The following is a 27,303-nucleotide window of genomic DNA, read 5'->3' as shown; positions in this document are numbered from 1 at the left end:
GCGTTCAGCAATAATACTACTGCAACGCGCTGGCATCTTTTACTCCTGCCTTTATGAGCTTATTCTTTTATTAGATGTCGCATTCTATCCCTGGCTCTCCCCTTCTCCATTGATCAACATGAAGCTGGCCTGACGCGTGAGCTGCAAAACTACAACATGACTATAAACACCCTTACCGCCGGTGCTGCCGTCACTCCCACTGTCATCAAGACGTGCATATCTCATGTACGGATCTGGCCTAGAACAAGAATCTGCCCTAACCAAGTGTATAGTATACGAATCGGAAACCCCGACGCCACAAGCCTACAGCACACATCTCGTACGATGAAGGCCTCCATCTAATGCGATCGTTTCTTTATTATGCCTCACATCATACAGTTGAAGATATACAGTCTTTTACCGCGCAATGGGTCCCCAGTCCCGCCTGGGTGAGGACCGAGGGCGTCACCATCACGACCGACTATGTCTGCAAGGCCGCAAAGACGATCACGGACCAGCTGGGCCCGACAGGGATTGAACAAATCGGCGGAACGCAATGGTGGCAGTGGAGACCAAAAGGAGCTGATCTGAAGGCTGAGTGGGTTGAGATGCGCACACACTACAACGAACAGAAAAAACGAGGCACGAAAAGCAGGAGGATCATGCTCTATATCCATGGAGGAGCCTATTTCTTCAGCAGTGTCGACGTCCACCGATACCAGATGCAGAGATATGCTCGGAAACTCAAGGCCCGTGTATTTGCTCCAAGATACAGGCTGGCACCGCAATTTCCCTTCCCTTGCGGGTTGCAGGATTGTCTTGCTGCCTATTTCTATCTCCTCAGCATACATGATCCTTCAGAGATCATCCTGGCAGGAGACTCGGCTGGTGGAGGCATGACGGTTTCGATACTCTGCATTCTGCGCGATCAAGGACTTCCTTTGCCTGCTGGTGCGGTCCTCATCTCGCCGTGGGTGGACCTCACCCATTCTTTTCCCAGCCTGAGTGGCAATGCAGAGTTTGACTATATACCACCCTATGGGTTCATGCAGAAACATTCAGCTTCATGGCCCCCTCCAAACGATGAAGAGATCGCGATCATCAGCAGATTAGCAAAAGGCAAAGATGCATCTCTCAAAGAGAACAAGGAAGACGATCCTCCAGCGTCGGTACCTATCAATGACGACGGCGAGATCGTGCCTAGTCATCAACTCCCACTATCTGTTGAACTTGACGGAAAGCGAATCGTCCTAAAGGACCAGATTCAGATGTATACAACCAACCAGCTGTTGGCCCACCCTCTGGTGTCACCCGTCTTACAACCATCTCTTGGAGGCCTTCCTCCAATCTTGATTCTTACCGGCGGCGGAGAAATTCTGCGGGATGAACAGATATATCTCGCTCACAAGATGGCAAATCCCTCGAAATTTCCCCTAGGTTCCGATTTCAAGTCAAGATATGACCCAGATGGTACCATAATTAAAAAGTACAAAGCCACGCCAGTCCAGTTACAAGTATGGGAAGATCTGTGTCACGTTGCTCCAACTCTGTCGTTTACTCGCCCAGCAAAACTGATGTATCGCTCAGTCGCACAATTTGGCGCCTGGGTGCTGGCCAGGGCTCAGAAGCGAGCAATCGAGATCGTGGAGGATGACAATATCTCGACCATCTCTTCACGGTCAGCCAGTCATTCCCCACCAGACACCGACGCCGAATCATCAAACAATAGCGCGGCAAAGACGAATGTAGACCCGAACAAGGCAACGGGAAGTATTGGTCGAGCTGGAGACCCTATCCCCCCTTTCGAGAACAACATGATTCGTCAACGCGTTGACCGGCACGGGAGGATCTACCCCCTCGCCGAAGCACAAGAATTGGCGGCGTTGCAAATGCATCCGGACCAGGTTGGGGTCATCAAACCTGGTCCGGTGAGGAAATGGCTTGGGGCTAAAAAGATCTGGGACACGAAATATGCCAGAGCAAGGAGCAGAGTGCAGAAGGAAAGAGTCAAAGCTCTTTCCAGCGGAAAAGTCAAGGGCTTCGAGGTCGGCGAGCATCCTCCGCCGTGCGCTCTTGCCGGTCGGCGGACCGATAAGGACCTTTCGGTCAAAAAGAAGAGCAAGAGCTATGGACTCGCGATGTGGAGTATGTGGGGAAGCAAACATGATGAGTACGCGCTGAAGAGGGAGAAGGAAGCAGCTGAGATGGAGAGGGAGGAGAAGGTTCGGCTGAGTCGAGAACGAGAGCAGGGCGCGGCGCCCACTGCTGTCGAAGGCGAGCATCCTATGACACGTCCGCGACGAAGCCTTAGTAGGAAGCGAAGCATAAGCGCGAAACGCAGGGCAAGCGAATCGAAAACTCGAGGCAGGACGCGCACCATCTCGGTCACGGATAGAGGCCAAGCTGAAGGTTGCAATGTACCGCCAGTCATGGTTCCATCTGATGCCACAAGATCCACAGAGTTACCCGAGACGACACTGAACCAACAATCACATAAAGACGTGCACATGTCTTCACCTGACTCGTCCCTTCTCTCAGCAGGCTTCATCCCGAAGTTCAAAACGGCAGCGCATCTTCGTGACGACAATGGCGGACAGGCGCCTGTGCTATCCGATGGCGCCAGCACGATGACAGGGCGTAGCGGAGTAGTCGCCGACGATGCGAGCACTCGTGCAGTGTTCGCCGTGCCAGGTGTTACGAAGAGCATCGACTCGCAGGCGGTGGAAAAGGCAAAGGCATCAAGTCCAACCACGGACACAACACCGGGCAGTCCTCCGGCAAATGAGACGGCGAGCTTTGTGTCTGGAAGTGAAGATTTCAACGAGGGCGTGGCAAGTATCCATCTGGGTGCTGAAGCGGCAGGGAGAGCTCTGATAGGCGCCTATGGAACTGATACGCCTCGGAGCCAACGCAGTCTCGAGCGGCTGCGGAGCCACCAACGCGACGAGGGAATGGGTCGACTGGCCCCCCTCAGAAGTCCAAGTTCCACTGCCATAATCAAGGCAGAGGGTGTGGTTGGCGTGGTCGATAATGAAGAGCATGCACAAAAAGAAAACAAAGTCGAGGTCGAAGGCGATGAAAGAAAAGAAGGCCAGATATTAGAGAAAGAGAAAGATCTAAATGGTTTGGATAGCTGACGAGGTAACCAAAAGGCTGGAAGAGTCAGTGGGACGGGATAGGGCGGTGCGAATGCGATTACAGCCGAGCAACGATCCAAGATGTATGAGCGGACAGAGACGAAGCTCCAGACTGCACTGGGGAATCTCTCTTGACGACTCTCCGCCCGGAGTTGGAGTTTGCTGGACGAGGACAAAAACTGACACAAATACAATGAATGCCGTCTTGCATATTTTCCACCCTGCATTATTCCGTCGTGCTATATATATACACACATAATATCCTAAAGTGCCGTCGGACAAGCACCTGGATGCAGAACTCTTCACCTTCAGACATTGAAGGACCTTGTGTCATCGTGGCTAAGAATGAAGGATGAAAGATGGAAGATGGAAGATGAACTGCACGTGGCCCGTTTCCTTTTTGGTGTGCTCAATACATCGAGAATGCTTCTTAGGAGGCAGAAGGACTCCGCGAAAAATACCGGACCTGCAACCGTCGTCTGCTCTGCATCAATCAAGAAGCCCATCTCATCGCGCAAGAGCCTGTTTCGTCGCACCATCATTGCCAGCTTAGCCCAATCTTTCGGGCAACTTTCTCGGCAATACGTTCATAATAGCCCGTGTTGACTTTCACACCGCTTGCCTCTTCGGCGACGACCGTAGGCATGCCCCTGTCTGCGTCGGCGCAAATCCTGGCATCCAGAGGGATGTCGCCCAGAAAATCGACGCCCAATTCTTGAGCTTTGGTCTCCGCCCCGCCTAGGCCGTTGTGCGCGTTCTGATCGCGACTGTTGGCGAAGATCCTGGTTTCCTGGTGACAGTGTGGACACACGAAGACGCTCATATTCTGCACCATGCCCAGCACCTCGATGTGCATCTTGCGGAACATCTCCACGCCCTTGACGGCGTCTTTCAACGCAATGTCCTGCGGTGTCGACACAATCACTGCCCCGGACATTTCGACTTGTTGGCCAATTGTCAACTGCACGTCGCCCGTGCCGGGTGGGAGGTCAAGGACAAGTACGTCGAGCCCCGGAGACCAGTCGACTTCATGCAGGAGTTGTTGTAAAGCTTTCATCACCATTAACCCGCGCCATGCTACCGGGGCCGACTCGCTCGGTAATAGGTAGCCCATGGACATGCTCTTGAGTCCGTAGCTCGTTAGAGGAACCAGCATGTTTTGTTGTGTGAGTTTTGGCTCGCCCGCATCTGAAAGCCCGAGCAGCGTGGGGATCGAAGGGCCAAAGATGTCCGTGTCCAGAATCCCCGTCCGCAAACCATGCCTGGAGAAGGAGAGCGCAAGGTTCACAGCTAGCGTGGACTTGCCGACGCCGCCTTTGGCGGAGGAAACGGCGATGGTGTGTCGCACATTGCGCAGCGGGCGCTTTTGAGGGAGACTGCGTTGGGCGCGTGGGAGTGTAGGTGGTGGTCCTTTGCCGCCTGGTGCAGGAGAGCGAGGGAGACCCTAAAAAGGAAGAAAGGTGGATGTCAGTCAGTGCTCGGCATAATGCAGCAGGGGGAGCTATGGGAAGAAAGTGCTATGTGCTTTCGCCTGCCATGGCTATGTTGAGTGACGGTTGATTTGATGTTGGTATGGGTTGGAAGCAACGTACTAAGGGGTTTTCATGACTAAAAACTCTTGTGCATGTGCTGAAGCACTTGCGCATAGTATTTACCAGATGTACTCTCCGAGGTCAACGAGAGAACGACCGCGAAGGCAGTCAGTCCAAAGTCATCGCGAGAAGAAGCCCTGGGAAAGATGCGCTGCTGGCTGCTGGCTGCTGGCTACTACATAGCGATATAGCTACTATTCCTCGTATGTAATAGCATTGGCAAGCATTCAAGTTCGAGGTGCGGAGAAGATCAAGCTTGCGCTTCGGGTTATCATTGTTCCGAGGGCACTCACTCCCAGCTTTTCCATGTTATTATTACCTGCTAGACATGATAGCACCAAGAGGGCTACGCGAGAATAAAGTCCTTCATATCGGCCTAAAAAGAGACAGGTTACAAGAGGATTGATCTGACGGCACTCCCCTTCCAGCGAGCATTTCCCCCCTGCACTCGCGAAACTTGGGCTCGACATTGACCAGAAAGCATTTCGAAGGTAAGCGAAACTTCTGCAGTTTAATTCACTGCTTCTATGAAGAGATACGTCAGAGTAGCCGGAGAAGGGGGCATGAGCCTTCCGCCTGCGTCATTCTTTCTCTTCGCTTGTTGACCCTTCCGGTTGATTCTCAACACTGCGGTCATTTTTTCGCTCGAGATAACGGGTTCAAAATATGGTACACAGCTCAATGCCGTCCACGACCAATATCTCCATGGAGAAGGACGTCTCTCGATTGAATACGTCCACATAGTCGAGAGTCTCCTCTCCTAGGAGGATCTCGCAAGGAAGACCCTGCAGGACTTAGAACCATTTACAGGTCTATTCAGACCTGGGTCGTTCCAGGTCACAAGAGAACCTGGCAAATATCTGATAGGATATCCAGCCAATGCTTCCATCGGCGAATTCCACAAGTCGGCGATCCTGCAGAGCCCTTACGCGCTGGGAAGACTTCCGAACGGACTGCTTGGATACTAGATCCATTTCAGAACCGGTGTCGACGTCGGCATCCACCAGGTTGTTATCCATATAACATCTGAACCTTTCCCTGGCTGCGTCAACGTGCATGACCTGCAAAAGAGACGAAATTTGTACAGGTCTCTCGTGCAGACGGAGTTGGCAATGCTTTGTCAGAGGCTCGGTATGTCTCGGAAAAACACTACCTAGAATTGCTAGGCGTATCAAGCTTTCAAACATATGGAACGTGCATTTGGGCAACATTTTCGGGCCCTGGGGGAAATGGAGCTCCATGTCAACAGTTCCTAGAAACTGCGCACCTATGCCGTTCCCCAAGATGGACCTGCTCGAGCGGCTCGAGTCTAATCGGTCCAGGATCCCAAGCTGCGTTGCGGTCTCCTTCGACAGGATGTTCTGTTCAGAACCGGTGTCAGGACAGGAAACAACTTCCGACTCTTTCAAGATTATTCGTACACCGCACTTGAATTTAGATCGCCTGCCATTCGGTCGAGTGCTTCCTTCTGTCTGCCATTCGGGACGATGAGGAATAGGCGGTAGATGCTTGGATAAACGCGCATACTGAACCTTTTCAACGAAGACTAGGTTATCCATGTCGTCTTCTTTAGAGGCATTGCATTTAGGTTCTGAGGCTAGCTCGAAGTGGGTCTCAGTCATTGTTCTTTCGTCGAGTCCTGCGACCAGTAGTTCATGGAGTGTCTTTCGGCGGTAAAAGAGTTTTCTTCGAAGAAACGCATCTTCTATACCCTCGAAAGAAGGCTGGACCGGCTCGAAGGCTGGAGAGTTGGGGAGGAAGTACTCCTACGCCTGATCAAAAGTCAATAGGTCCACGTCTAGGAGGGCGGCTAGAGACTTTTGCAGCTTCTCCATAATAGAGGACTTATTCAACCCCTCAAAAGGCTCTTGGAGTCAAAGTGAATGCTCTGATGTGCTCGAGGAATGTGTTCGAGACGATCAAAAATAAAGAGGGGCAAGATGACACCCGATTTTGCCCTGCTGTCCGGGGGGTGAGAATAACAGCTAATGGCAATACATCTGTCTGTCACCTTCTTGTCCATGTGATTAATTTTCCGTGGAGTTCCAGAAGTTCAAGGCTGTCAACGGAACCACGCTACTAACCTTGTCCAAGGGACAGTGACCAAACTTAGACGCGGTCCCATGAGCCACATAGATGGTTATAGTTGTCTGGCACGGTTCATGATCTGCGACAAAGATCGGAACTTATGCATCATGCGCAGATTTGGCGAGCTTGGAGTTCGGAATCTCTTGTATCTCCAGAGCGAGCTCCTTGAGATCGAGGAGCGGCTTAAAGAGTTAGACATTGCGCATATCCAGGCTCCATTGAATCTCAAGGTCGGGTTGAGGAATTGGACCAGCATGAGTGTCGACGCCGATGTCGATGAGCCAAGTCGTTCGCAGATCCAAGAGAGAATTCACCTTGTTCTCAAGCTGAGATACATAGGGACGTAATATCGGGGGTCCGTCATCGAGCTGGGAGCTCTGTACACTGACACCATCCAGGAGAGATGCTCGTGTTGGAGCACCAAGTCAGAGCGATTGAGCGACCAGCTCGCCGAACCCTCGAGGCTATTCGAAACTGTTTCAACAATGCTTCCAGAACCTTGGCGCCAGGTACTCCGGCACTCAATGGTCGGAACGCAAAGATATTTGACGGAGCAAACGGCCTCGTATCTCTTAGGGTGGTCACAAACCATGGCCGACTGACCAGATTCATGCAAAGCACACTTCCCGTCTTTTTTTGCTGTCAGTATTTGAAACCTTAGATTGATTGGAGAATGCTGATCAGTTAGTATAGAAGGGCGTACCAAAGTCTGATATTGAGAACCAGAACCAGAACCAAAGCTCAAGTGTTGATGATCCATTATCGAATTACTCTGGGCGCCGGCTCAACATGTGCGTCCCCATGATATACATCATCCTAGCAGTGTTACTGCTTTTCGGAGCCATGTTCAGCCTCTGCAACATCGAGAGCAACACGAAACGGCTTGGTTTTATCGTAGGATATACTGGGGTATTCGCCTTATGTGTTGGCTTCTTGACGCATGGGCGGAGAGCCGAGATATTTGGAGCATATGCTGCATATGCCGCTGTCCTCGTCGCCTTAATCAGCTGAGGACTAGGTGGTGCAAAGAAGCCCAGGTAGATGACTGACTCCGACTCTCGGCAATATCCCAGTAATTCTTCTCGTATGTTATGTACTGAGGAGAGCTAGTAAAGATAATAATCACTCAGCCTCCGACATATTAGGAGGAAGAAGGAACCAGGCCCAGCAATCCCACGCCGAAAGAGTCTCGGCCAATGTTGCGGCGTGCTTGACTTCTTTTGAGCACTTAGACTTGCAGTAATGTATCAAAGCATTGTAGCTCTTCCCTTCGAGTGTCGCTCTCCGCCCTAACCAAGGTTCAAAAATTATACGTGGAAAAAGTTGATTCAGAATCTGCGCGCTAAGCTCGTAGTCCTCTTTTAAAGCACTGTAGTTAAGAAAAGCTTGTGGACATATCCTGCGAAGCTCGATTGCTGGCGAAAATTCGCTTTGTAGCCTAGATCTGATCCTAAGGACGCCGGACTTGTCAATTGACTTTGCAATATGTTGTCGTAAAGATCTAGAATGTGGAATTGCTCTTATATTCTTGTGGACCTGTTATCACCAAAGGAGCGATCACGGAATGGGGTTCTTGATTTCACCAGTGATTGCCATGAGAGAGGACTCGTAGTACAAGCAAGTCTCACAGATTCAACGGTTACCGCTAATTAATCAAATATCATTCGCTTGCCCTGGAAGGTGGCCTGGCTTTGATCCTGCAACTTTCGTCTCTTCGCGGCTTCCCAAGAAGGATGAAGAGGTCCATGATCATCTCGCAACTTCGGCTTCGGCTTTGGTGCTTGATCTGAGCGGGCGACTACATGGCCTCCTGTCGGCTTCTGATTGAGTTTCCCCTTGCGGGACCGGTCTCTAGGGTTGTCGGATTGACCCACCGCGCCTCTCTTTGGGTCCCATCCTGTATTTCTTTCATCCTGACCCTTTTGCTTCTCGAGGTGTTTGGCATTTTTGCCAAATTTAAGCTCTGCTATCTGCTGTCGGGCGCGTTGCCCACGTCGATTCTTTCTGGGTTTAGGCATTGCCGGACCGCGGTAGCCATTCGTGTCATCTTCAGATTCCGATCCAGAATAGTAGCCTGCCATGCTGAGAGACGGCAAAAATGCGGTCTTGGTTATGGGTTTCGTCGGCTCTGCCTCTCGAGGGCGTCCACCGTCGGGCTCAGGCGTTTCACTCGGAAATGGTGTTATTGAGAGATCTTCGTTTCTAGCATATCTTCCAGAGCCAGCTGTTCGTTTGGCGTCTTTTTGCCGTAGACCCAACCCGTCCTCGGTGACTTCCTCCTCAGATTCCTCTTCGGAAGACGCTAGGCGACCTTTTGCGTACTCGAGAATGTCGTCATCCTTGAGTTCTGGCCCATATAACTCCTTAAATCCTCCACTCTTCGGGTCTTCGGAGCCGCCGGTCCGAGACACATTGAATCCATCCTCTCCTCCTGAACTTGCACCTGAATTGATCACGTTACTGGCTGTTTCCTTTGACTGCTTTGAAGCAACTTGCCCAGCCTGAGGAATCCCAAGAGCCTCATATATCGTTTTCATAATCCCAGGTAAAACCTGTTTAACAGGATTCGAATTGAATAATCTTCCGATCACATTTGCCTCGGCAGTGGACTTGACGTGCTCTAGTACAGGTTCCGGTCCAAAGGCCTTGATAAACACCGGATGCTCCCTGATACGTTTTGTCCTGGCTAAGTGCTTGAGAAGTTGGTTCTTCGCCGTTTGTTCGAGTTGCAGCTGTTTGAGAACAATGACTTCTTCTCGCAGTCGCAGCAACGTTTGAGGGTTGTCGCTCGCATTCTTTTGACGGCGGCCCAGCTTCTGCTTCTCGAAGCCTCGAGCAAGCTTCAGAGCATTGTGGAGGCTCTTGACGCCTCGAGCGACTCTGGCCCTCAGCCCAGAGACCTTTAACCCAAGGTACTGGTGCTCTTTTTCAGGCACATTCTGGTCATCATTATCGCGCTTTCGCTTCAGCATTGTCGCGGCGGAAGTCGAAGTGTATCTGAGAAGTCATACATCGGCAGGAGCAACGACAGACATGGATGAAGCTAAGGATTACTGGGCGTTGTCGGACACGAGATGCGAAGTTTGACGAAGGCATCAAAAATGACGAAAATAGCTTGGTACAGTTCTGCTTATATAAGCAGAAGCAACTTAGACGAAGCTAGCACCTATTAGTACTAGTCGTATAATTAGTCCCGGCGCCTGCCGGCAACTCAACGGCATGTGCATTACCCAGTAGGCAGCGAGGCAGGCGACAATGGAGGAAAAGAGGGTCGAAACACGAAGGCAAATTACCCTCTGGCAGTTCGCACCGACTGAACAAGTTATGCAGACGGTCGAAAGAAGGCAGCGGGGTGGCATGTTCCACCACTGCTGAGCCTGAGATACCCTGTCCTGCATTTCCTTCCGCAAGGCGTCTGACTACCGCTCAATCGTCATTGGAAGCTGACGCCCAGGCTTGGGGGCTTGAGGCTGAGACGCGACAAGCTGAAAATCCCCCTCTTCGCCTTCTACGAGTCACCCCAGGCTGCCATCTCTTCTTATTTCCCTCATCAGCCAGACTTCCATCGTTCTGAGCCTCTCTCACATCTCTCTCTTTTCCTCTGACGGACGCTGGTCCTGTTCAGATTCTCCCGAAGTACCCTCTTATCCTCACACGAACCATTGTCCAGCCATGGCGCTGACTTTCTCGAAAGCCTTATTGATTTTGCTGTCCCTGGCCGGCTTCTGGACGCTATGGGGATTTCCATATCAAAATGGCCTTCTCAAGATCTTGGGCCAGCAATCAGAGCCAGGGGCTGTCATTCCTGGTCCTACTGTAGCTCCTATGAAGCAGACCTATACTGGCATTGGCGTTATCGATAAGCAATTGACCGTCTTGGTCAGCTTCTTCTACACTGCTATCGATGGCAATCGGGCTGATGTCTCTTTGTCCTTTCTCTACCTCGGTGGCCAGGTGCTTGCAGCCTGGGTTTTGATCATGGTTGAGGGCCTCAGAAACGGTAACAGAGGGAAATTCTTCCTCACTGCGTAAGTGTGAACCCCAGTCTTATACTCTTTATGGCTCAATCTTACCTTCCCCAGGACGACATTGTTTGGTGTAGGAGTTGCTATTGTGGGCTATGCTTGCGTCGCACCCTTGTGGTTTGCTCTGCACCTGTGGACTTCTCCCACGGTTGTTAATCCCAAGGACTATCAACTTGATGTTGACATACCCATTAAAATCGCCATTGCTCCGATCAGCATCCTCGTTGGATTCGGGCTTCCATCCCTTCTGATGTGCCTCCCAGCTCCTACCGTGGTGTCCTTCGAGACCAAACAGACGTGGACTGGTATTCAGCAGGGTTGGTCGATCTGGATTGGGCTGACACAACTTATCCTGACCACTCTGGTTCTAACCATCGATCAACGGGCCTCCGTCCAAACCGAAAACGACAAGAGATTGAAGAGTGCCAGGTATCTCCGACTGGCGTACGCGTTTGCAATCATATCATCGGCTGGCTCCCACCTGGCGGCGTTCAGTTTGTCCGGGCTGGCTTACCTCTTCCCCGTCCTATTCAGCACCACCTACCTTCCGCAGCTTCAACCCGCCAGGATCTTTGTCCCTGTCGTGCCATTTGGACAGCCACAAGTCAAGGTCCTAGCCGATGGTGCTTTGTGGTTCCTACAGTGGGACATTGTCGTCGGCGTATCGGCCTCGCTTCTGTGGGGTTTGACAGTGCGAGATGCAAGCAAACATGGCAAGGCGACAATTATTCAAACCTTGATCGAAGTCATTAAAACAATCCTAATCACAGCTTTGCTCGGTCCGTGTGGAGCAGCCGCTGTTGCCATCTGGAGCCGTGATGAACGGGTTTTGGGGAAAGACAAGAGAACCTGAAGCAATCAACATAAGCACTTTTGGAAAACAGGAATGATGTGCGAAGACTGAAGCAGACAAAACAAAACAAGAGAAGCACCGTGACTTTCTGGACGGCCGATCATTTAGCAGGTTTCCTTGACTCCAAGTTGGCTTTCCGGTGTTCCATGCGTTGGACAATGGTTGGATACGGAAATTTGCCTTAGCGAATGTAATCTAAAGGAGGAGATGGAATGAGAGAAGCTGCTCTAGATTATGTATCTATGTACCGAGTAGTTGCTATGTAGGAATGCTTTGCCTTTCTTTCTGCCTACCTAGCCATTCAGGGGCGGATGATGCTAAGATTTGGCGGCCTTTTAAGCATTGGGTTTGAAGCTTAGGGGAGGCCTGAGAGCCCTCATTCGGCTACTTGGCCCCCTAACTGGAGCTACCTAAGGATCCTGTCACAGGGCTGCCGAAATCACCTACTGCAACGCTGGGCTGAGGTGAATTTGAGTTAGTGTCACCGGGAACCGTGCTTAACCATGCTTCAGCTGACCCGGCGCGGTCAAGCGAGCCTAGGGGCCTTGGAAGGTGAGGGCTAGGTCAAATTCGTCCCTTGTGATACCGAGTACTAGTAATCCATTCTCTTTCCCTTTCCCTTTCTCTTTCCCTTTCCCTGCTGGCCAGGCTGATAGAAACAAGGCACCCGGTAAACAAGCACAAACGATGGGAAGCTGTGGCGATGACATGGGCCGTTGGGCTGCTACTTGTGCAGTTCAGCTCGCAGTTCGTAACCCGGAGCCATCAGCGCTGACCTCCCATACACTTACCTCGTACAGGGTACAGGAAAACAAATGCCAGCAAGTTCAACCACTCCTCTATTCTCCATTTGGCCCCCGAACTCCGTACTGCCAGTGTTCCACTGTCCACTACTCTCTCTCGCTCCCTTGTAGCCGTGTAACAAAAAGTCAGCCAACGCCATCTGGTCCTCCATTCTCTGCTGCTCATGTGTACATAAGACAGCCGTTATTGGTTCCATTTTTCCTTCCCTCAACTCGATCTTCATTCAACAGCCATAGCTTTGCTTGCTCACCGGCTAGCGGTCAAACCATCCCAGGATGCGTCTTCTTGCCGGAGTTACCATTGTGGCTCTTGCGACCTCATGTGTCGCCTCGCCAGGCTATCTCAAACTCGACCTACAGAGACGGAGTCCCTATGAAGGCAGGTTAATACGCAGACAAAACCCAGACGGGAGTGTCGACACGGTGCTGACACAAAACACCAACAAACTCGAATACTTGGTGAATATTACTGTCGGCACACCTCCACAGGATCTCGGAGTCACTCTAGATACCGGCTCCTCTGATCTTTGGATTCCCGCATCCTCAGCAGAACTCTGCAAGCAGGGCCAATGCGACTTGGGCGACTTTGATCCGAGTGCATCAAGCACTTACAAGGTTATCGAGCAAGGGGGATTCAATATCGTAAGCCGCTGTGCTCCATCGTCAAAGCACAAACATTGAGTTCAGGAGTCTGACTGACACATCATTTCTCAGACATATGCAGCACCAGGAGACACTGACGCTGGCGACTGGGGTTCCGACACCATCACAGTTGGAGGATCTCCTTCTATTGAGAGCCAACAGATCGGAGTAGCATCTCAGCTATTTGATCCACATGGAGTCATGGGAATTGGATTTGACACCAATGAAGCCAACAACGACAGTCCAACTGGGGTCTATCCCACAGTTCTGGACAATCTCAAGTCGTCCGGAATCATCAATCGCAAAGCCTTCAGCTTGTACTTGAACGACTTCGAAGCCACAACGGGTGCTGTTATCTTCGGCGGCATCGACACGACGAAGTATTCAGGAGACCTTGTCGCCCTTCCTCTGCAGCCCGGCCCGGAGGGAATCGTGTCCGAGTATTATGTCACCCTAACCAGCGTCTCTTTCACGGATTCGACAGGTCAGACTACGCAGTTGTCGCCTCAAGGATATTCGCAGGCTACATTGCTTGATTCCGGTACGACAAACACCCTTTTGACCGACGACGTCTTTACCGGATTGGCCCTCGGATTGGGGGCAGTGACAGATCCTTCTGGACAAGCCTATCTGATCCCGTGTAGCCTTTCCACGGCCAACGGTACCATCAATTATTCGTTTGGCGGCGACGGCGGCGTGACAATCCAAGTCCCCGTCTCGCAGGTGGTCGGGGGTCAGGGATACACATCCTCCCAGTTTGACGATCCATCAGGAGGTTGTGTTCTTGCTTTCGGCACCCCGGCCGACAGTGGCGGGTTCAGCATCCTGGGCGACAGTTTCTTGAGAAGCGCGTATGCGGTCTTTGATATCGACAACAAGGTTGCGGCGCTTGCCCAGGCAGTTGAAAACGAGGCAGGCACGAGTAGTATCATTGTGATCCCGACGGGAACAAACATACCGAGTGCCACAGCCACCGCTACCGCTACAGGAACTCAACTCACGGCAGTCGCCGCAGAGACAGGTGTTCCAACTGCCAGTATCCAAGGCTCGAGCATGATCCTCGCCGGTACGCCGACATTCAGCTTAACCACCTCATCATCGACAACAACTGCGGGGTCCACATCTTCCTCTGCAGCAGCCAACAATGCCGCTGTTCCGACTGCGGCTCTGCTAGGGCTGGGACTTGCGGCCGGGATCATGGGGCTTTAGAACATTGAGCTGCATGCCCGTCCAATATTTCTGAAGTTAGTTTGGCAGAGTGGTACATGAATCATGCACAGATACCAAGCATAAGATCAATTGAACATCAATCGACCCCACATGTAGGGAGTACTTGGCTACTTGTCGGTGTCCAGGTAGCTGTGAACTAGGTACACCGCTCTTTCTAGAGCCCAGTGTTTTTAGATCCTGGGTCCCATTATGAAGCACGTCAGTCAACCAGACAACTTTACCCCTCCTCCCCCTGGTGTCACTTCACAAAAGGCCATGCTATCAGAGAGGTTTATTCTTAAGGACATCTACTCTTCCATGAGCCCGTCACTAGGACAAGATGGCTTTTCCACCACACGGGGCTCGTATTGGCACGAGGCCATGTGATTGGCCGCAAGGCCATCCTCACCCATCATCCAAGCACCTGCGCCGCTCCGCATAGTTATCGCAACCGCAACCCGCAACCGCAACCCGCAACCGCGACCACGAGCTACGACATGACTTTCTCTTACACCCCTCCATAAATCAGCCACTCTTCCCTCGTCCAGCCCCTCTGTTACCGGTCGCGATCCTCTGCAGAAACACCTTTCTGAATACCAATAAACCTATCATCGGGACCGAAGACGCTCAAATGCCCGCCACTATGATCTCGGCTTGAGTCATTCTTATTCACCCTATTCCCCTCGTCTCCGATCGACCTTCCGCGCCTTTAAATACGCCGTAATCCGTCGAGGTTACAGCGAGGCGCGTCTAAGGTCACCGGAGACCTCATCAACTCGGTCAGACACATGAGCTACAATCTGTGGCGCTATTTCTTCGAAGATGATGTCGATTCCTTTCGACAGTACCTGGCTAACGCCACCTTCTCCGTTACGTCGAGAACCACGAGCACCGGACAAATTGGCGGCGCTACCTTGAAGATAGGTAGTCCAGGGAATCTGGCGGTCTCTCCGAAGACGCCGTTCAAGTTTCGAAAGAGCTTGGGAACCACTCCTACCAGCGCGACGCTTGGGAAAAACGCCGGATTGGTGCTCACGAGGGCTGAAGTGAACACGAAGGACAGTTTCGGACGCACGATCCTGCATCATGCTGCGTCATCGCACTCGGAGGATGCTCTGGCTTTTGTCAAGGCTTTATTGGAAACGCCCTTCTTGGATCTCTACGTCCAGGATTTAGAAAGCGGTTGGACACCCCTCCATCGAGCACTATACTTTGGCAATATTTCAATTGCGCATGCTCTCATGGCTCGGGACATACAAGATGCAACGGATTACACAACCAACGCTCAGCGTGCCCATGCCGGAGGATTGGTTAAGATCAAAGATCACGAAGGCAACAGTCCTTTTGAGGTATTTGGACTGACGATCGCGCCCCGGTCTCTCCACCGCGATTCCTCTGCTCTCCCGTCTGGGCTTCGTGATGACGATAGCATCAATGGCGTGGACGATAGCGGTGACCATCAGGTTCATGAACTATCTAAGCGTCATGTGAACCCTCTAATAGATCTGGTTGGTGATGAGGTCTACGCATTTGGAAGCAACAAAAACCTATCACTTGGTCTGGGCGATGGGGACGATAGGCATTTTCCTGAGTGCCTTCACTTTGAACGCCCCGACCACTTGCTGCGCCGTCTGTTCGACGACCATCTTGCTGAAAGACGGAAAGCGTGGGTGCACGAAGACATGGCGGACAGTGTTGGGGATCTCCAGTCTCATCCAGATCTGCCGGCTGTTGTCCGTTATCGGCCCATCACGATTCAAAATGTGGTCATGTCGAAGCTTCACACGGCCGTCCTGACCAACGACCCCATCTCCAACCTGTACATATGTGGGTATGGTCCTGGTGGCCGCCTTGGTACTGGTGACGAAAACACCAGTTTCACATATCGCTGCATTCAAGCTGGAGGCTTGGCCAAAAGGCGCATTTCGTCGATAGCTCTTGGCCAAGATCACTCTGTGGCTGTGTGCTCTCAGGGCGAGGTGTACACATGGGGAAGCAACCGCTTTGGGCAGTTGGGATATGCTCTTCCTGAGGTACCCAAGAATGAGGTCCCGACCCAATTAATTCCGCGTCAACTTTTCGGCTACATCAAAAAGGAAATCATCATTGGGGCCGCAGCATCCGCTATCCATTCTGCCATATACACATCCTCTGCTCTGTACACATTCGGCAAGAACGAGGGCCAACTGGGCTTAACGGATGCTGAGGCACGCTCACTGGAAGTGCAGGTGCTACCACGTCGAGTTGGGGTGTCGGTCTTGCAATCTCCAATTCAATCGGTTAGCGCAATCGACCGAGCTACGATTGTTCTACTCGAAAATCACGATGTGATTGTCTTCACACAATATGGTTGGACGAAACTCATATTCCCTCTGGAGACCTTTACGAACTACTATATGGCCGATGATCTGTCAACTAGATTCAACATGGAATCTAACTACATCAAGCACATAACTAGTGGTGGCAATACAATCTGTGCATTGTCATCCTTTGGAGAAGTATATTCGATCGATGTTCCCAAGGGTTCGGAAACTGTACCATCAAACGTGTCAACGACCAATCCTACCAAGGCACGCAACGCTCTGCCTGCACCATCACGCCTCTGGTCCCTGCGCAAAGCTCACATGTCGGCAATTGACGTTGCTGTGGGTCAGGATGGCTCCATAATCCTCTGCACAGCATCAGGCTCCGCTTGGCGCAAGGAAAAGCGTGCAAACATCAAGACTGTACGAGACACAAAGTCGGGTTCCGCACGTCCGAAAGACTACAAATTCGTCCGCATTCCCAATCTGACGGGGGTCATCGCCGTCAGGAGCAATGCTTTTGGCGCCTTTGCAGCTGTGCGTAAGGACGTCAGTACAACGCGCGACCAGATCGTACCGGTCGTACCAGCCTTGTGGAGAGATACCTTCGGCTTACTACCTTTCCGAGAATACGGAATGGCGGAGACGGTGGCGGAGTCGAAGGTCGACGCATTTCGAGTTGCTCATGCTCTGATCACCAGAAGCTCGGCGGAAACAGACATCCTCAACATGTGTCAGCGGTACGAACCTCTTTCCCAAAGTCAATACGACTTATGGATCACTTCTACCGTCACTGATGTTCGAATCCCTGTCCACTCCTTTATCCTCAAAGGTAGGAGCCGGGCCATGCGCAAGGCGTTGACTGAAGTCCAAGAGACGTATTACTACTCTATTGCTGATGTCATGTCAATCGAATATGGCCAAGACGGCCTGATACAAGTCTCATTGCAAGGTGCGGACTTCCTGACTCTCGTTAACCTTGTACTGTACCTGTACACCGACAGTTTGGTGGACGTCTGGCATTATACCTCGAAGGCATTACAATCCGCTCCTCGTTACAGGTCAGTACGGGTCGAACTTATGAAACTGGCAAACCACCTTGAAATGCGAGGGCTTGAACGTGCCGTGAGAGTGATGGTTGACCCCGCCCGAAGTCTTGCAAACGACATGGAGCTTGCAGTGTTGGATCCTGATTTCTTCTCAGACGCCGACGTGGTCGTTGAACTCGCCAACGATGCCGAGTTACCCGCACATAGTGTCTTGTTGTGCAGTCGTTGCCCCTTCTTTGACAGTCTTTTTAATGGGCGAGCCGGCGGTATGTGGATGGCTTCACGACGAAATACGGCCGAAGAAGAATCAGAGGCTGTACGTGTAGACCTGAAGCATATCGACGAGAAGATCTTCGTTATGGTGCTACGATATCTTTATGCTGATACTGGAGAGGAGCTTTTTGACGATATTGTCACCAATAGTTTGGACGAATTTGTCGACATTGTCATCGAGCTAATGTCGGTAGCCAACGAGCTTATGCTCGATCGCCTCGCACAAATATGCCAAAAGATTCTCGGCAGATACGTCAATATCAGAAATGTGTGCTCCTTGGTCAACATAATCGCCGAGTGCAGAGTTGACAACTTCAAGAATGCCGCACTCGAATACATTTGCCTGAATCTGGAAAGCATGTTGGAGCTGAAGTTACTTGACGAATTGGATGAAGATCTGCTGCTTGAACTAGATAAGGTCGTCCAAGCGAACCAGTTAGCTTTCCTTCCCTTCGCTCGTAGCGATCGGGCTGAGGCAGACTTGCTGGAGAACTATCCCGGCCTGTTAAGCCAGATTGAGAAAGGCCGACAGAGGAGGATAGATTCTATGCGGTTGAGATCAAGGCTATTTGAGGACGAGGAACGTTATTCAGCGTCGATCAAGACGCGCTATGGGAGTCTGGAACGCTCGGGCTGTTCGCCTCGGAACAAGAGCCCATTGCCAACCTCCATGGATTTATCGCCACCTAGCACTCCAAGCCCTAGCCCCGCGATTAGGGCAAACGATGCAGGAGATGATTTACCATTCGACATGGATGGGGATGACCCCGAGCTTCTTCCGGCTCCAGCTGGCGAGAGTCTGCAACCTCATTCTGCGAGAAGGCGGCTGTCTCGGGGAGGCACGGCCGAGTCTTTGACAACAACAAGACTCCCGGTAAATGATTCGCCTTCTTCGACCAGTAGGTCGCATGAGGTATTCCCCAGTTCGCCAATACTCGATGGTGAGGACATGCTAGATTCCGCCGTAACTGCAACGCCGACCAGCGGATTTGAAGCACGGAGAACTGCATGGCAAGTTCCCACTCAAGGCGTAAAGAAAGACGGTCTCAAAGACATTATGGAGCAAGCCTCAGCAGCTCGGGTGTCAAATTTGACTCAAGCCATGCGGACGGTCTCGACGGGATCAAAGGCAACGGTCAAAGTTTCGCAGAAGGAGCGCAAGCGACAGCAACAACAAATGAAAGAGCAAGGTGCCAAACCCTCGGGGCCTTCGTCCCTGAAACCCGCAACAACCGCTCCTTCACCATGGCAGGCGATTGCAAAGACACCCAAGCCCAACTCCTCACCGACTATATCGGCACCAATCGAGGCGGTCAAAGAGGCCCTGGCGAAGCAGCCAATGACAATGCGTCAAACTGTGGCCAGAGGCTTCTCGACTACCGGTTCCTCGCCCAAGGGTCCAAGTGGTGCCGGCCCTGCAAGCAGTCTTACAGCACCTCCGAAACCAGCAGCTCCGCAAATCCAATCGATCCGCCACACGCCGTTGCCAACCAAAGTCTCAGCGGTTGACGCCCGCACATCAATGGCCGAGATCTTGGCGCAGCAGCAAATAGAAAAGATCGCGGTCAAGGAAGCGGTGGCGAAGAAGTCACTCCAAGAGATTCAGCAGGAACAGGAATTTCAAGAATGGTGGGACAATGAGAGCCGGCGAGTGCAAGAAGAAGAGGCGCAGGCCAACGCGGCTGCTGCTCGTCGTGGGAAAGGTGGCCGTGGACGAGGCGGACATCTTCGAGGAGGAGGAGGACGCGGAAAAGGGACTCTGGATGTTGAAGCTAGTGGGCAGCAGCAGAAGAAGCAAACTTCAACAGAATCGGCGACGGTGAGACAGGCGTCTGAATCTGGGCGAGGAATTGGGCCTGGCAGTGTGTCCCGAGGCAGTGCCAGCAGTGGACGGGCTCGGGGTCAAGGAAAGTCCCAGCATCCGCATCGAGGGGGCAAGGCATCAATGATGAAAGAGTCATAGAGGACCAACAAAGGACGAGAATTGGAACAACACCTTTGTACATAATCATAGAAGGATTTGCTTTTGTGAGGACGTGGGGAGAGGGACTCGACAGTTGTACCGAACTAGGCTAGGAGTACTCGGTAGTGGGACAAGGAATGCCACCAAAGCTGCTTTTCTGCCTTGGGACCAACCGACAGGGATCCTTTCGATCCCCGAGGGCTGCATGGGACTCTGGCTAGCAGAGAGGAACAGCTCCCGTCAACGCTATTTCTCTCCTGCCATAGCGGGATTGAACCTCTCTTCGCGTAACCAGGTCCGGCGTCGATGGGGACGGCGTACCATACCAGACACGGGAAAGCTCTAGCAGGCTGCCAGTCCCAATTGCCATCTTTAGCACCTGCGCTCTACCAAGTACAGTGGACCGCACACAAAAGGCCACCAAAGTGCGTTTGCCTGGAAATAAAAAAAAAAATAAAGTCGAGGTCGAGATCTAGGCTGTCTGCATCCAACGACAATCCCACCACTGATGCCTTCCACTAGCTATGAGGAGGACGGGGCCAAGTCCGTAGGCAGAAGAGACAAGCACAAAGAGGGCAATTGTTTCCCGGTTGTTCCCATCCGAACTTGAGTGTTGTGTGGTGGAGGAGAGAGGAAGCCTGAGTTGATATGATCCATCCCGTCAGCCTGGTTATTTTCAAGCGACAACCATCATTGACTCCAAGAATCCATTCGAGTGACGAAGGGGTACTTTAGTATTTTTCCCTTGGGCCAAACGAGGACCTTAGGTATCCGCCTAGTGCCACGCGGAAGGAGAAGGCGGCGTAGTGACGGGCGGATTGCGGATAGAGGTGGGTTACATGTGGTTTGCAAACCAGTTGGGCTGTGACGCGAGGACTGAAAGGAAGGACGGCGGCTTTTCTGGTCGGGGAATGGTAAGGGAGTTTGTGGGCGATATGGAGAGTGAATGGATGGAGGGTGGGCGAGGTGTGTTTGACGACCTACGACCTACATAAGCAAACATGTGGCATCCGAAATGTAAGTCGACATGTCGAGATGGTGTGCGTGGGAGAATTTCAATCGCCAGACGGGCTGCAGAAGGGGCCATGACGGCACGACGGCACGACAGAGATGCATGTCGGTCAAAATAAAGCAGCCTATGGGGCGCAGGGGGATAGGGGTTCCATCCACAGGGATTAAGGTACGATGCAGGCGATGCAGGCGGGCCTGCTAGGGTCATGCATATCAGTACATCTGATCGCTGGCTAGTTCGGAGGGCGGTGGTGGTGGTGGACGAACAAGAGCGGTGATGGGAGATGAGGAGGAGGAGGATGAAGGACAAAGGATGGAGGAGGAGAGGACGGGGAAGGGGAAGAAGAAGAAGAAGAAGAAGAAGAAGAAGAACGTGGATGAAAGGAATGTGTCTGCTGTTGTGTGTTGAAATAATATTGAAGACCGTCATCACTCGCTCGTTAGGTGCTCGGTACTCGGTACGCTCCAGCTCTACCTACATAACGATCTCATCCTGGTGATATGTACTGCCCTGTACGAGGCAGGTACACATTTGTTCGATCAAGGTTTCGTTCACCGGCCACACCAGGCCACCGCAAGCCACCCCAGGATGCCCAGGCCATCGCCGGCTGTCCAACAAAGTCAGTCCAACAGCCCAACGGCCAAGAGATCGTACAATTACTCAGTAGTCAGGTACTAAACTCATTTCGTCCAACAGCTCCCACCTTCTTGCACCTGTCTGCGCTCCCTGCACCCTCGCTCCTCTCTGCCCCCCAGGACGCATGATGCGTGAAAGCTGCTACTAGCACAACTGCTCCCATCCACCATCCGCCCTCGATATACATTTTTCCCGACATCGATGACTCTTCGTGTACTTATCTCTCTCCCCTTCTTTCTTCCTTCTCCTCCTTCCGCAGTCCTTCTCCACCCCCAATCACTTGTTGATTGTTGCCTGCTCACCTTGATCTGATCCTATCCTATCCTTCATCGCATGACCCCATCTGACCCTGGCCCAAAGTACCTCACGCCGCCAGCCCGCGCGACCTCCAATCACATGCGGCCTCCGTCATATGCCCTCGACTCGAGACCATCGTGAACGGGAACCTCAACCTCAATCCCCAACCCTCCGCTGACCATTTCCATCCCAATTATCCTCTCGCCTGGTCCAACGCCACAATGGCCCCTTCATCCCTCTAGTCTGCCATTTCACTCCGTCTATCAGCCTTGCACGACAAACCTCCCCGTCCCATGGCTTGACCGCTAGCCACACCTTTGCCCCGAGACCGCTGAATACGTTTGTGGATATCATCACATCAATGAAAAGCAATGGATGGCTATCGAATACGGACCACTCCCAACTCACCCCTTCAACGCTAAGCCAGGCACCCGGAAGTGAAAACAACAGCAACCCTTTACGTTCAAACACCCAGTTTGACTCAACATGCATCAACACCCTCGTCCGCCTCCTATCACAGCCTCCCCCGCAACCTCTGAGCAAACGAATCCCAGCCGCACAAACAACCCAAGAGATCGAGACGTCCACGCTCTAAGGACAAACTCTCCTCTCACCCAAGGCTCCGGGTCCTTAGAGGACTTTGCTTCAGCCCGTCAAGATCAACCTGCGGACAACCCCGGCGTCCAAATGCAGAGGCTCAATCAGGTCATCCAGAACTTCCACACCAAGTCCGCCCTGATCATCCTTCAGTCTCGCGTCGACCTGGCTCCGGCCTACTCTCAGAAGACCGACAACAAGAGAGTGAACCGTTGGTTCAACATCGATATCGAGGAGACGGATGAGTACAAGGATGACATCAAGAGGTGGAAGACCTGCGATGTGGAGTACAACAGGCCTCCTCCGTTGGTCATAGAGATCTTCCTGAGCACCGAGTCCTTGCAGCAAGGACAGCGCTTGGTCATTGTGGACGAAGATGGCAAGAGATGGGATGTCATGAACACCCTGATGTCTGCCCGCAGTGCTTCGCGCGGGAGCCAGCGTCGAATGGCGGACATTGACGAAGTCATCCTTGAGCGATGGACCATCGAACTTGGCGAACCGACGGCTCCCATTCCCCCCGACCTTGCCATGGTGCTCCCTTTGGTCTACAAAAAGAGCATCGTCTTCTTCAGATCTCTCTACACCTACAGCAATTTCCTTCCGGCGTGGAAACTGTCGAGGAAGATAGGGAAAGGACGCTCCCATATGGCCTTGAAGCTGGGCTACAGATTGGTGGACGGGTCGCGGATGAGAAGCTTGTCTCGCTCCGACAATCTCGGCACGCGGCTCTTCGACAGCAACTCGGGCGTCTTGTTGTCCTACGACTTTGGCGTGACAGATTCACCTGCCGGACCCTTTTCTGTCAAGGTTGATTATCGCCAGAACTGCGATTTCCGGATAGACGACTCCGAAGAGCTGTTGAGCTCCCGCTTCTTGGGCGCTGATGACGAGCTGTTCCGCCCGTCGTTACCCGGTGACAAGGTGCTCCGGACGGAGATTGGATCGCTACCTTCAGACCGACGACAGAGGTTACTGGAGCAAGCAGAGCTGGGTCATGCGTATGGGAGTCTGACGAGTTTCCATCAAGCAGGCATTGCGACCGGGACCGACCCAATCTCTGCTTTGCGAAACGCTCAAGATTTCAATGCAAGCTCCTCTCCTCCCACTCCTGAACCGGCCAGGCCGGTCGTACCCTCACACCCAGCAGGCCAAAACTCTCGAAACTCGCTCCGAGCCGTAGCTGCCAATCGACGAAGCTCAAGCTCATTCTCCGTCCAACCGTTCAAGACACCGACTTTGTCAGCGTCCCCTCTTGGCGTCTCTCCTATGGCCAGCTCGCCCAGAACGCATTCTGCTCGACTCCCCGCCCTGGGCTCCTTGACGGAAGAGAGCATTCATCCCCCTGCAGCAGCTCCTGTCACCCTGGCCGGGCGACGAGCTGGGTCCCTTGCCTCGGACAATGCCATTGCCTCGTCGACCTCGAGTTCTCCAAAACCCGCCCCAGTCACAAGGTATAGCAGTAGCTTTAGCCACAGGCGGGCAAGGCTTTCCTCAGGCGGGACCACCGTGCGCACAGACGAAGATCAGACAAGCAGTGGAAGAGGAAGTGCCACCTCTTCTGCCCAGCCTGGTTCGGGTTTGATGACAGAAGGAGCTGCGGGAGGTGGGAGCTCAGGGTCGATGGCGGATGATGATGGGGAGAATATTTCCAGCTTCCTGAAGATGCTGGAACTGCAGAAGGATCTTCTCACTCCTACAACGTCGACTGCCGCCGAAGCGAACACGAGGAGAACGGCCGCGGCTCTGAATCGATATCACAGAATGCGAGACTCCAATACTGCGCTGTCGGATTCCATGTCATCATCATTAATGTTGCAGAGATCGTCCACTTCTTCCAGTCGTCAGCTGTCCGGGGTCCCTCCTATGGTGGCGGGAACGTCTATTTCAACTTCTTCCTCTCCTGGAAAGCCAATTTCGCCTCACACACCACATACACCTTTTGCACCCTCTCGCCTTAGCGCTGCTTACAGCCATGATGATGCCGACGAGCCGCATCGCCTGGCTCCCGAGGAGCCGCCTTCACCGTCTGAAGCCGCAACAGAGGAGACTGCACACGCTCAATCAACATCCAATGTGCCTGCCATTGACATTCCCAACTCTCCCAGACCCTTTCCGTCCTACCAGCGTTCCAGTTCTGCCCAGCGAATGCCGTTGAGCTCCGACGAAGATATTGGTGATCTATATGGGATGCGAAGTGCCAGTATGGGAGCCGATCGTCGGAGTCATCGCCGAGAGTCTGCTCAAGATCACGCCGATGGGGCTACTGGTGAAGGACAAGAGCCATCCCGACAAGTCTCCATCGGCTCTCCTCGACGATCCTCCCAGGTTCATCGTCATTCGAGCCTTGCAACGGCCCTGACGAACGATGACGGCGCTTCCGACTCCGCATCGGGACGATCCTCGGCCAATATTTACCGTAACCAGGCTGCCAGCAGAAACGGAGTCGGACGACGAGCCACACCTCCTCAAGGCTCTACGTCAAGCATGGGTGGAACCCGCGGTAGCATCGATCCAGGAGCCGGTAGCGCCGGCAGCAGCGTCAGCGTGCCGTGGCGAGGAAGAAGCAGTGGAAGTCGACCAGAAAACCGCTTCGATGATGACGACCTTTTACCTTTTGCCATGGAAAAGAGCGATTTTCATACGGCTGGGAGGGCGGGTGATGTCAATGGGGGAAGTTGAAACCTGAGAGCAAGACCGAGGCCTTCGATCCAGGACGGAGCTCGGACGCAGCAAGCAGGTCCCCCCCGAAATCTGCATATGACGCAACAACACAAATCCAAACTCGGGTTTGAATGATAGAGGAGCTCCACATCCGCGGAGCCAATGACTTGGGGTTTTACACTGGTGTTTTAAAATGGGTGGATATTTTTGAATGGTGATTTCTGCAGCGGATGGTTCGTTGTGTTTGCTAGTGTCGATGTTTTGTTTCTCGGCGGCGTTGGGCTCGACCTACAGGATGTGTTTATATTCTGTCTCTGAGCGTTTCAGCGCAAATCTACGTTGCACCCGAGGGAAGGCTGGTTTGACTTCTCACCAGGTGAGCTGGGTGGAATGGGTCGTCGTTGTGCCAATACAAGGATCGATGTGAATGTGCGAAACTGGACTGGTCGGAGCTGGACGTCAATTGGATATTCTCGAGTGGTCATTGGAAATCTTGCGCTCGTCTCTCGCTGGAGTCCGAGGGAAAGCTGCACAGGGGCTTTGAAGCCAGTCAAAGGACCTGGATAATTGCCTGGCAACCGGGTTGCAGCGCTGTTTTCTCAAAACACGGTTTTCTCCAAGGATCGGATAGGCCGACTTTGAAACGTCTTTTACGAGTCCAAGGCGTTCCCGGCTGAAGGGAGACAAGCAAGGCCCTCGATCGGCACGGTGACATTGTATTTCCTCGGCCTCGATGACTCGGCGGCTGCTCTGGCGCATGGGGGTTGGGAACCGGAAGACTATATAGTAAATGTATGATTTTGCCCATGCAACTTTCCTTGTATTCTGTTTCCCAAATGGAAATCCGCACATGGAAATCCGCGCATGGAATCGCGAGTCCACCAGAAATGTCTTCCCACTAAAACAGCGTACCACACTTTATGCTTTTTGATGTCCCCAGCCCTTTACCCGATCGACTATCCACTCTAAAAGGAGATGTTCTGCTGAGTATCTGTCCATCGAGCCGCATTCACAAATAAGCGGCACAGCCTGACAGGAAATACATATTCCAAGACTACCGACTGATGTCGCCGCGGCCGCTCAACAGAATGTAACTGACGCTGACCCTGCAGGATGAACGCCAGAGCACCGCTGCGACTCAAGGCAAACCACATCCTTGTTGTGAATCAAGGCTGCCTTCGATCTCATCATAGTGCATCACGCGACTTTGTCAGACTGTGCCCGACTTATGTGTTGAATCCGGCTCGCCGTCTACGACTCAATGCGTACGCGTGTACGTGTCCTATATTCTGTTGACCAATGGTGCTATATATTATAGCCCCATAGAGTGGCCTCGTAAGCCCATCGGACGAAAATCAATCCAGGGGAATATTTTATGTGGTATTTTGGAATAATGACGTTACTATAACTTCCCTGATTTGACGTTATATCCATCTGAAATCGCAGTTTCGAATGTAGATAAACAACAATAAACATTAGCAAGTGTAGCCTAAGGAGGGACTGACATCTAACTGTAATAAAATACGCCCAGTGCACCCCAAAAATTCATGTTTCCCGTTAAATGGCGTGTGGCAATTAAAATCTTTGCTTCTCATCAACGACATGGCAGCATTGTATTTCTCCTCCTTTTAGTGGTCACTGTTGGACAATTCTTCTTGTTAAGGGAAGGTGGTTCTCGATTTCCCGAGTCCCATCTATGCTTTGTTCACTGTTTGTTTTTGTTTTCCATTACCGAGGCGGGTGAACGGGTGATGGAAAAGGGATTTTAATTTAGTTTTTCCATCCCTGGCTCTGGCCTGGAGCCGAGCTCGGTTTGCCGCTGTGCCAATCTTGCCATCCGGTCGTGGAGCAGGGGCTAGTCACCGTAGCCGTGGTGGTCTCGGACTCGGTCACAGTCGTGGTGACGTACACGGTAGAGGCGGGCTGAGTGATGTACACAGTTGTCGTAGCCGTTGTGGGAGTGCATGTGCTAGTGGATTGCCAGTCTTGCCAGCCTTGTGAAGACGGAGCCGGGGCCGGATGCCAATCGGCCCAGGTGCTCGAAGTCGGAGCGGGAGCAGGTGCGGCAGACGAGCTCCATTGTTGCCAGCCCTTGGTGCTCGAGTAAGTCGTACTCGGGGTCCAGGTGGACGACGAGCTCGTCCATTCTTCCCAGCCCTTGGTGCTCGAGTAAGTTGTGCT

At 52.5% G+C, this 27,303-nt stretch overlaps 9 protein-coding genes across 9 annotated transcripts; 6 read left to right on the top strand and 3 right to left on the bottom strand.

The window, feature by feature from the left end:
* Positions 1-156: 156 nt before the first annotated feature.
* Z519_00816 (uncharacterized protein) lies at positions 157-3,116 on the top strand (the record flags this gene model as incomplete). The annotated part of the gene is made up of 2 exons (XM_016758573.1): positions 157-225; positions 273-3,116. The coding sequence occupies 2 exons, from the start codon at positions 157-159 to the stop codon at positions 3,114-3,116; spliced, it is 2,913 nt and encodes a 970-aa protein (XP_016625822.1).
* A 538-nt stretch (positions 3,117-3,654) lies between these two features.
* Z519_00815 (uncharacterized protein) lies at positions 3,655-4,762 on the bottom strand (the record flags this gene model as incomplete). The annotated part of the gene is made up of 2 exons (XM_016758572.1): positions 3,655-4,560; positions 4,709-4,762. 2 exons carry the CDS (start codon positions 4,760-4,762, stop codon positions 3,655-3,657), a joined length of 960 nt encoding a protein of 319 aa, XP_016625821.1.
* A 758-nt stretch (positions 4,763-5,520) lies between these two features.
* Z519_00814 (uncharacterized protein) lies at positions 5,521-6,330 on the bottom strand (the record flags this gene model as incomplete). Its single annotated transcript, XM_016758571.1, has 1 exon — positions 5,521-6,330. The coding sequence occupies one exon, from the start codon at positions 6,328-6,330 to the stop codon at positions 5,521-5,523; it is 810 nt and encodes a 269-aa protein (XP_016625820.1).
* Positions 6,331-6,903: 573 nt separating this feature from the next.
* Positions 6,904-7,143, top strand: Z519_00813 (uncharacterized protein; the record flags this gene model as incomplete). The annotated part of the gene is made up of 1 exon (XM_016758570.1): positions 6,904-7,143. The coding sequence occupies one exon, from the start codon at positions 6,904-6,906 to the stop codon at positions 7,141-7,143; it is 240 nt and encodes a 79-aa protein (XP_016625819.1).
* Positions 7,144-8,445: 1,302 nt separating this feature from the next.
* Z519_00812 (uncharacterized protein) lies at positions 8,446-9,768 on the bottom strand (the record flags this gene model as incomplete). The annotated part of the gene is made up of 1 exon (XM_016758569.1): positions 8,446-9,768. The coding sequence occupies one exon, from the start codon at positions 9,766-9,768 to the stop codon at positions 8,446-8,448; it is 1,323 nt and encodes a 440-aa protein (XP_016625818.1).
* A 700-nt stretch (positions 9,769-10,468) lies between these two features.
* On the top strand, positions 10,469-11,674 carry Z519_00811 (uncharacterized protein; the record flags this gene model as incomplete). The annotated part of the gene is made up of 2 exons (XM_016758568.1): positions 10,469-10,824; positions 10,879-11,674. The coding sequence occupies 2 exons, from the start codon at positions 10,469-10,471 to the stop codon at positions 11,672-11,674; spliced, it is 1,152 nt and encodes a 383-aa protein (XP_016625817.1).
* A 1,079-nt stretch (positions 11,675-12,753) lies between these two features.
* On the top strand, positions 12,754-14,328 carry Z519_00810 (uncharacterized protein; the record flags this gene model as incomplete). Its single annotated transcript, XM_016758567.1, has 2 exons — positions 12,754-13,119; positions 13,192-14,328. 2 exons carry the CDS (start codon positions 12,754-12,756, stop codon positions 14,326-14,328), a joined length of 1,503 nt encoding a protein of 500 aa, XP_016625816.1.
* Positions 14,329-15,116: 788 nt separating this feature from the next.
* On the top strand, positions 15,117-19,916 carry Z519_00809 (uncharacterized protein; the record flags this gene model as incomplete). Its single annotated transcript, XM_016758566.1, has 1 exon — positions 15,117-19,916. One exon carries the CDS (start codon positions 15,117-15,119, stop codon positions 19,914-19,916), a length of 4,800 nt encoding a protein of 1,599 aa, XP_016625815.1.
* A 2,431-nt stretch (positions 19,917-22,347) lies between these two features.
* On the top strand, positions 22,348-25,140 carry Z519_00808 (uncharacterized protein; the record flags this gene model as incomplete). The annotated part of the gene is made up of 1 exon (XM_016758565.1): positions 22,348-25,140. One exon carries the CDS (start codon positions 22,348-22,350, stop codon positions 25,138-25,140), a length of 2,793 nt encoding a protein of 930 aa, XP_016625814.1.
* Positions 25,141-27,303: the final 2,163 nt, after the last annotated feature.

Source organism: Cladophialophora bantiana, assembly GCF_000835475.1.
Source record: "Cladophialophora bantiana CBS 173.52 unplaced genomic scaffold supercont1.1, whole genome shotgun sequence".
Taxonomy (NCBI): Eukaryota; Fungi; Ascomycota; class Eurotiomycetes; order Chaetothyriales; family Herpotrichiellaceae; genus Cladophialophora; species Cladophialophora bantiana.
The sequence above is the reverse complement of the archived record's forward strand: the minus strand, read 5'-3'. Positions and strand labels throughout refer to the sequence as shown.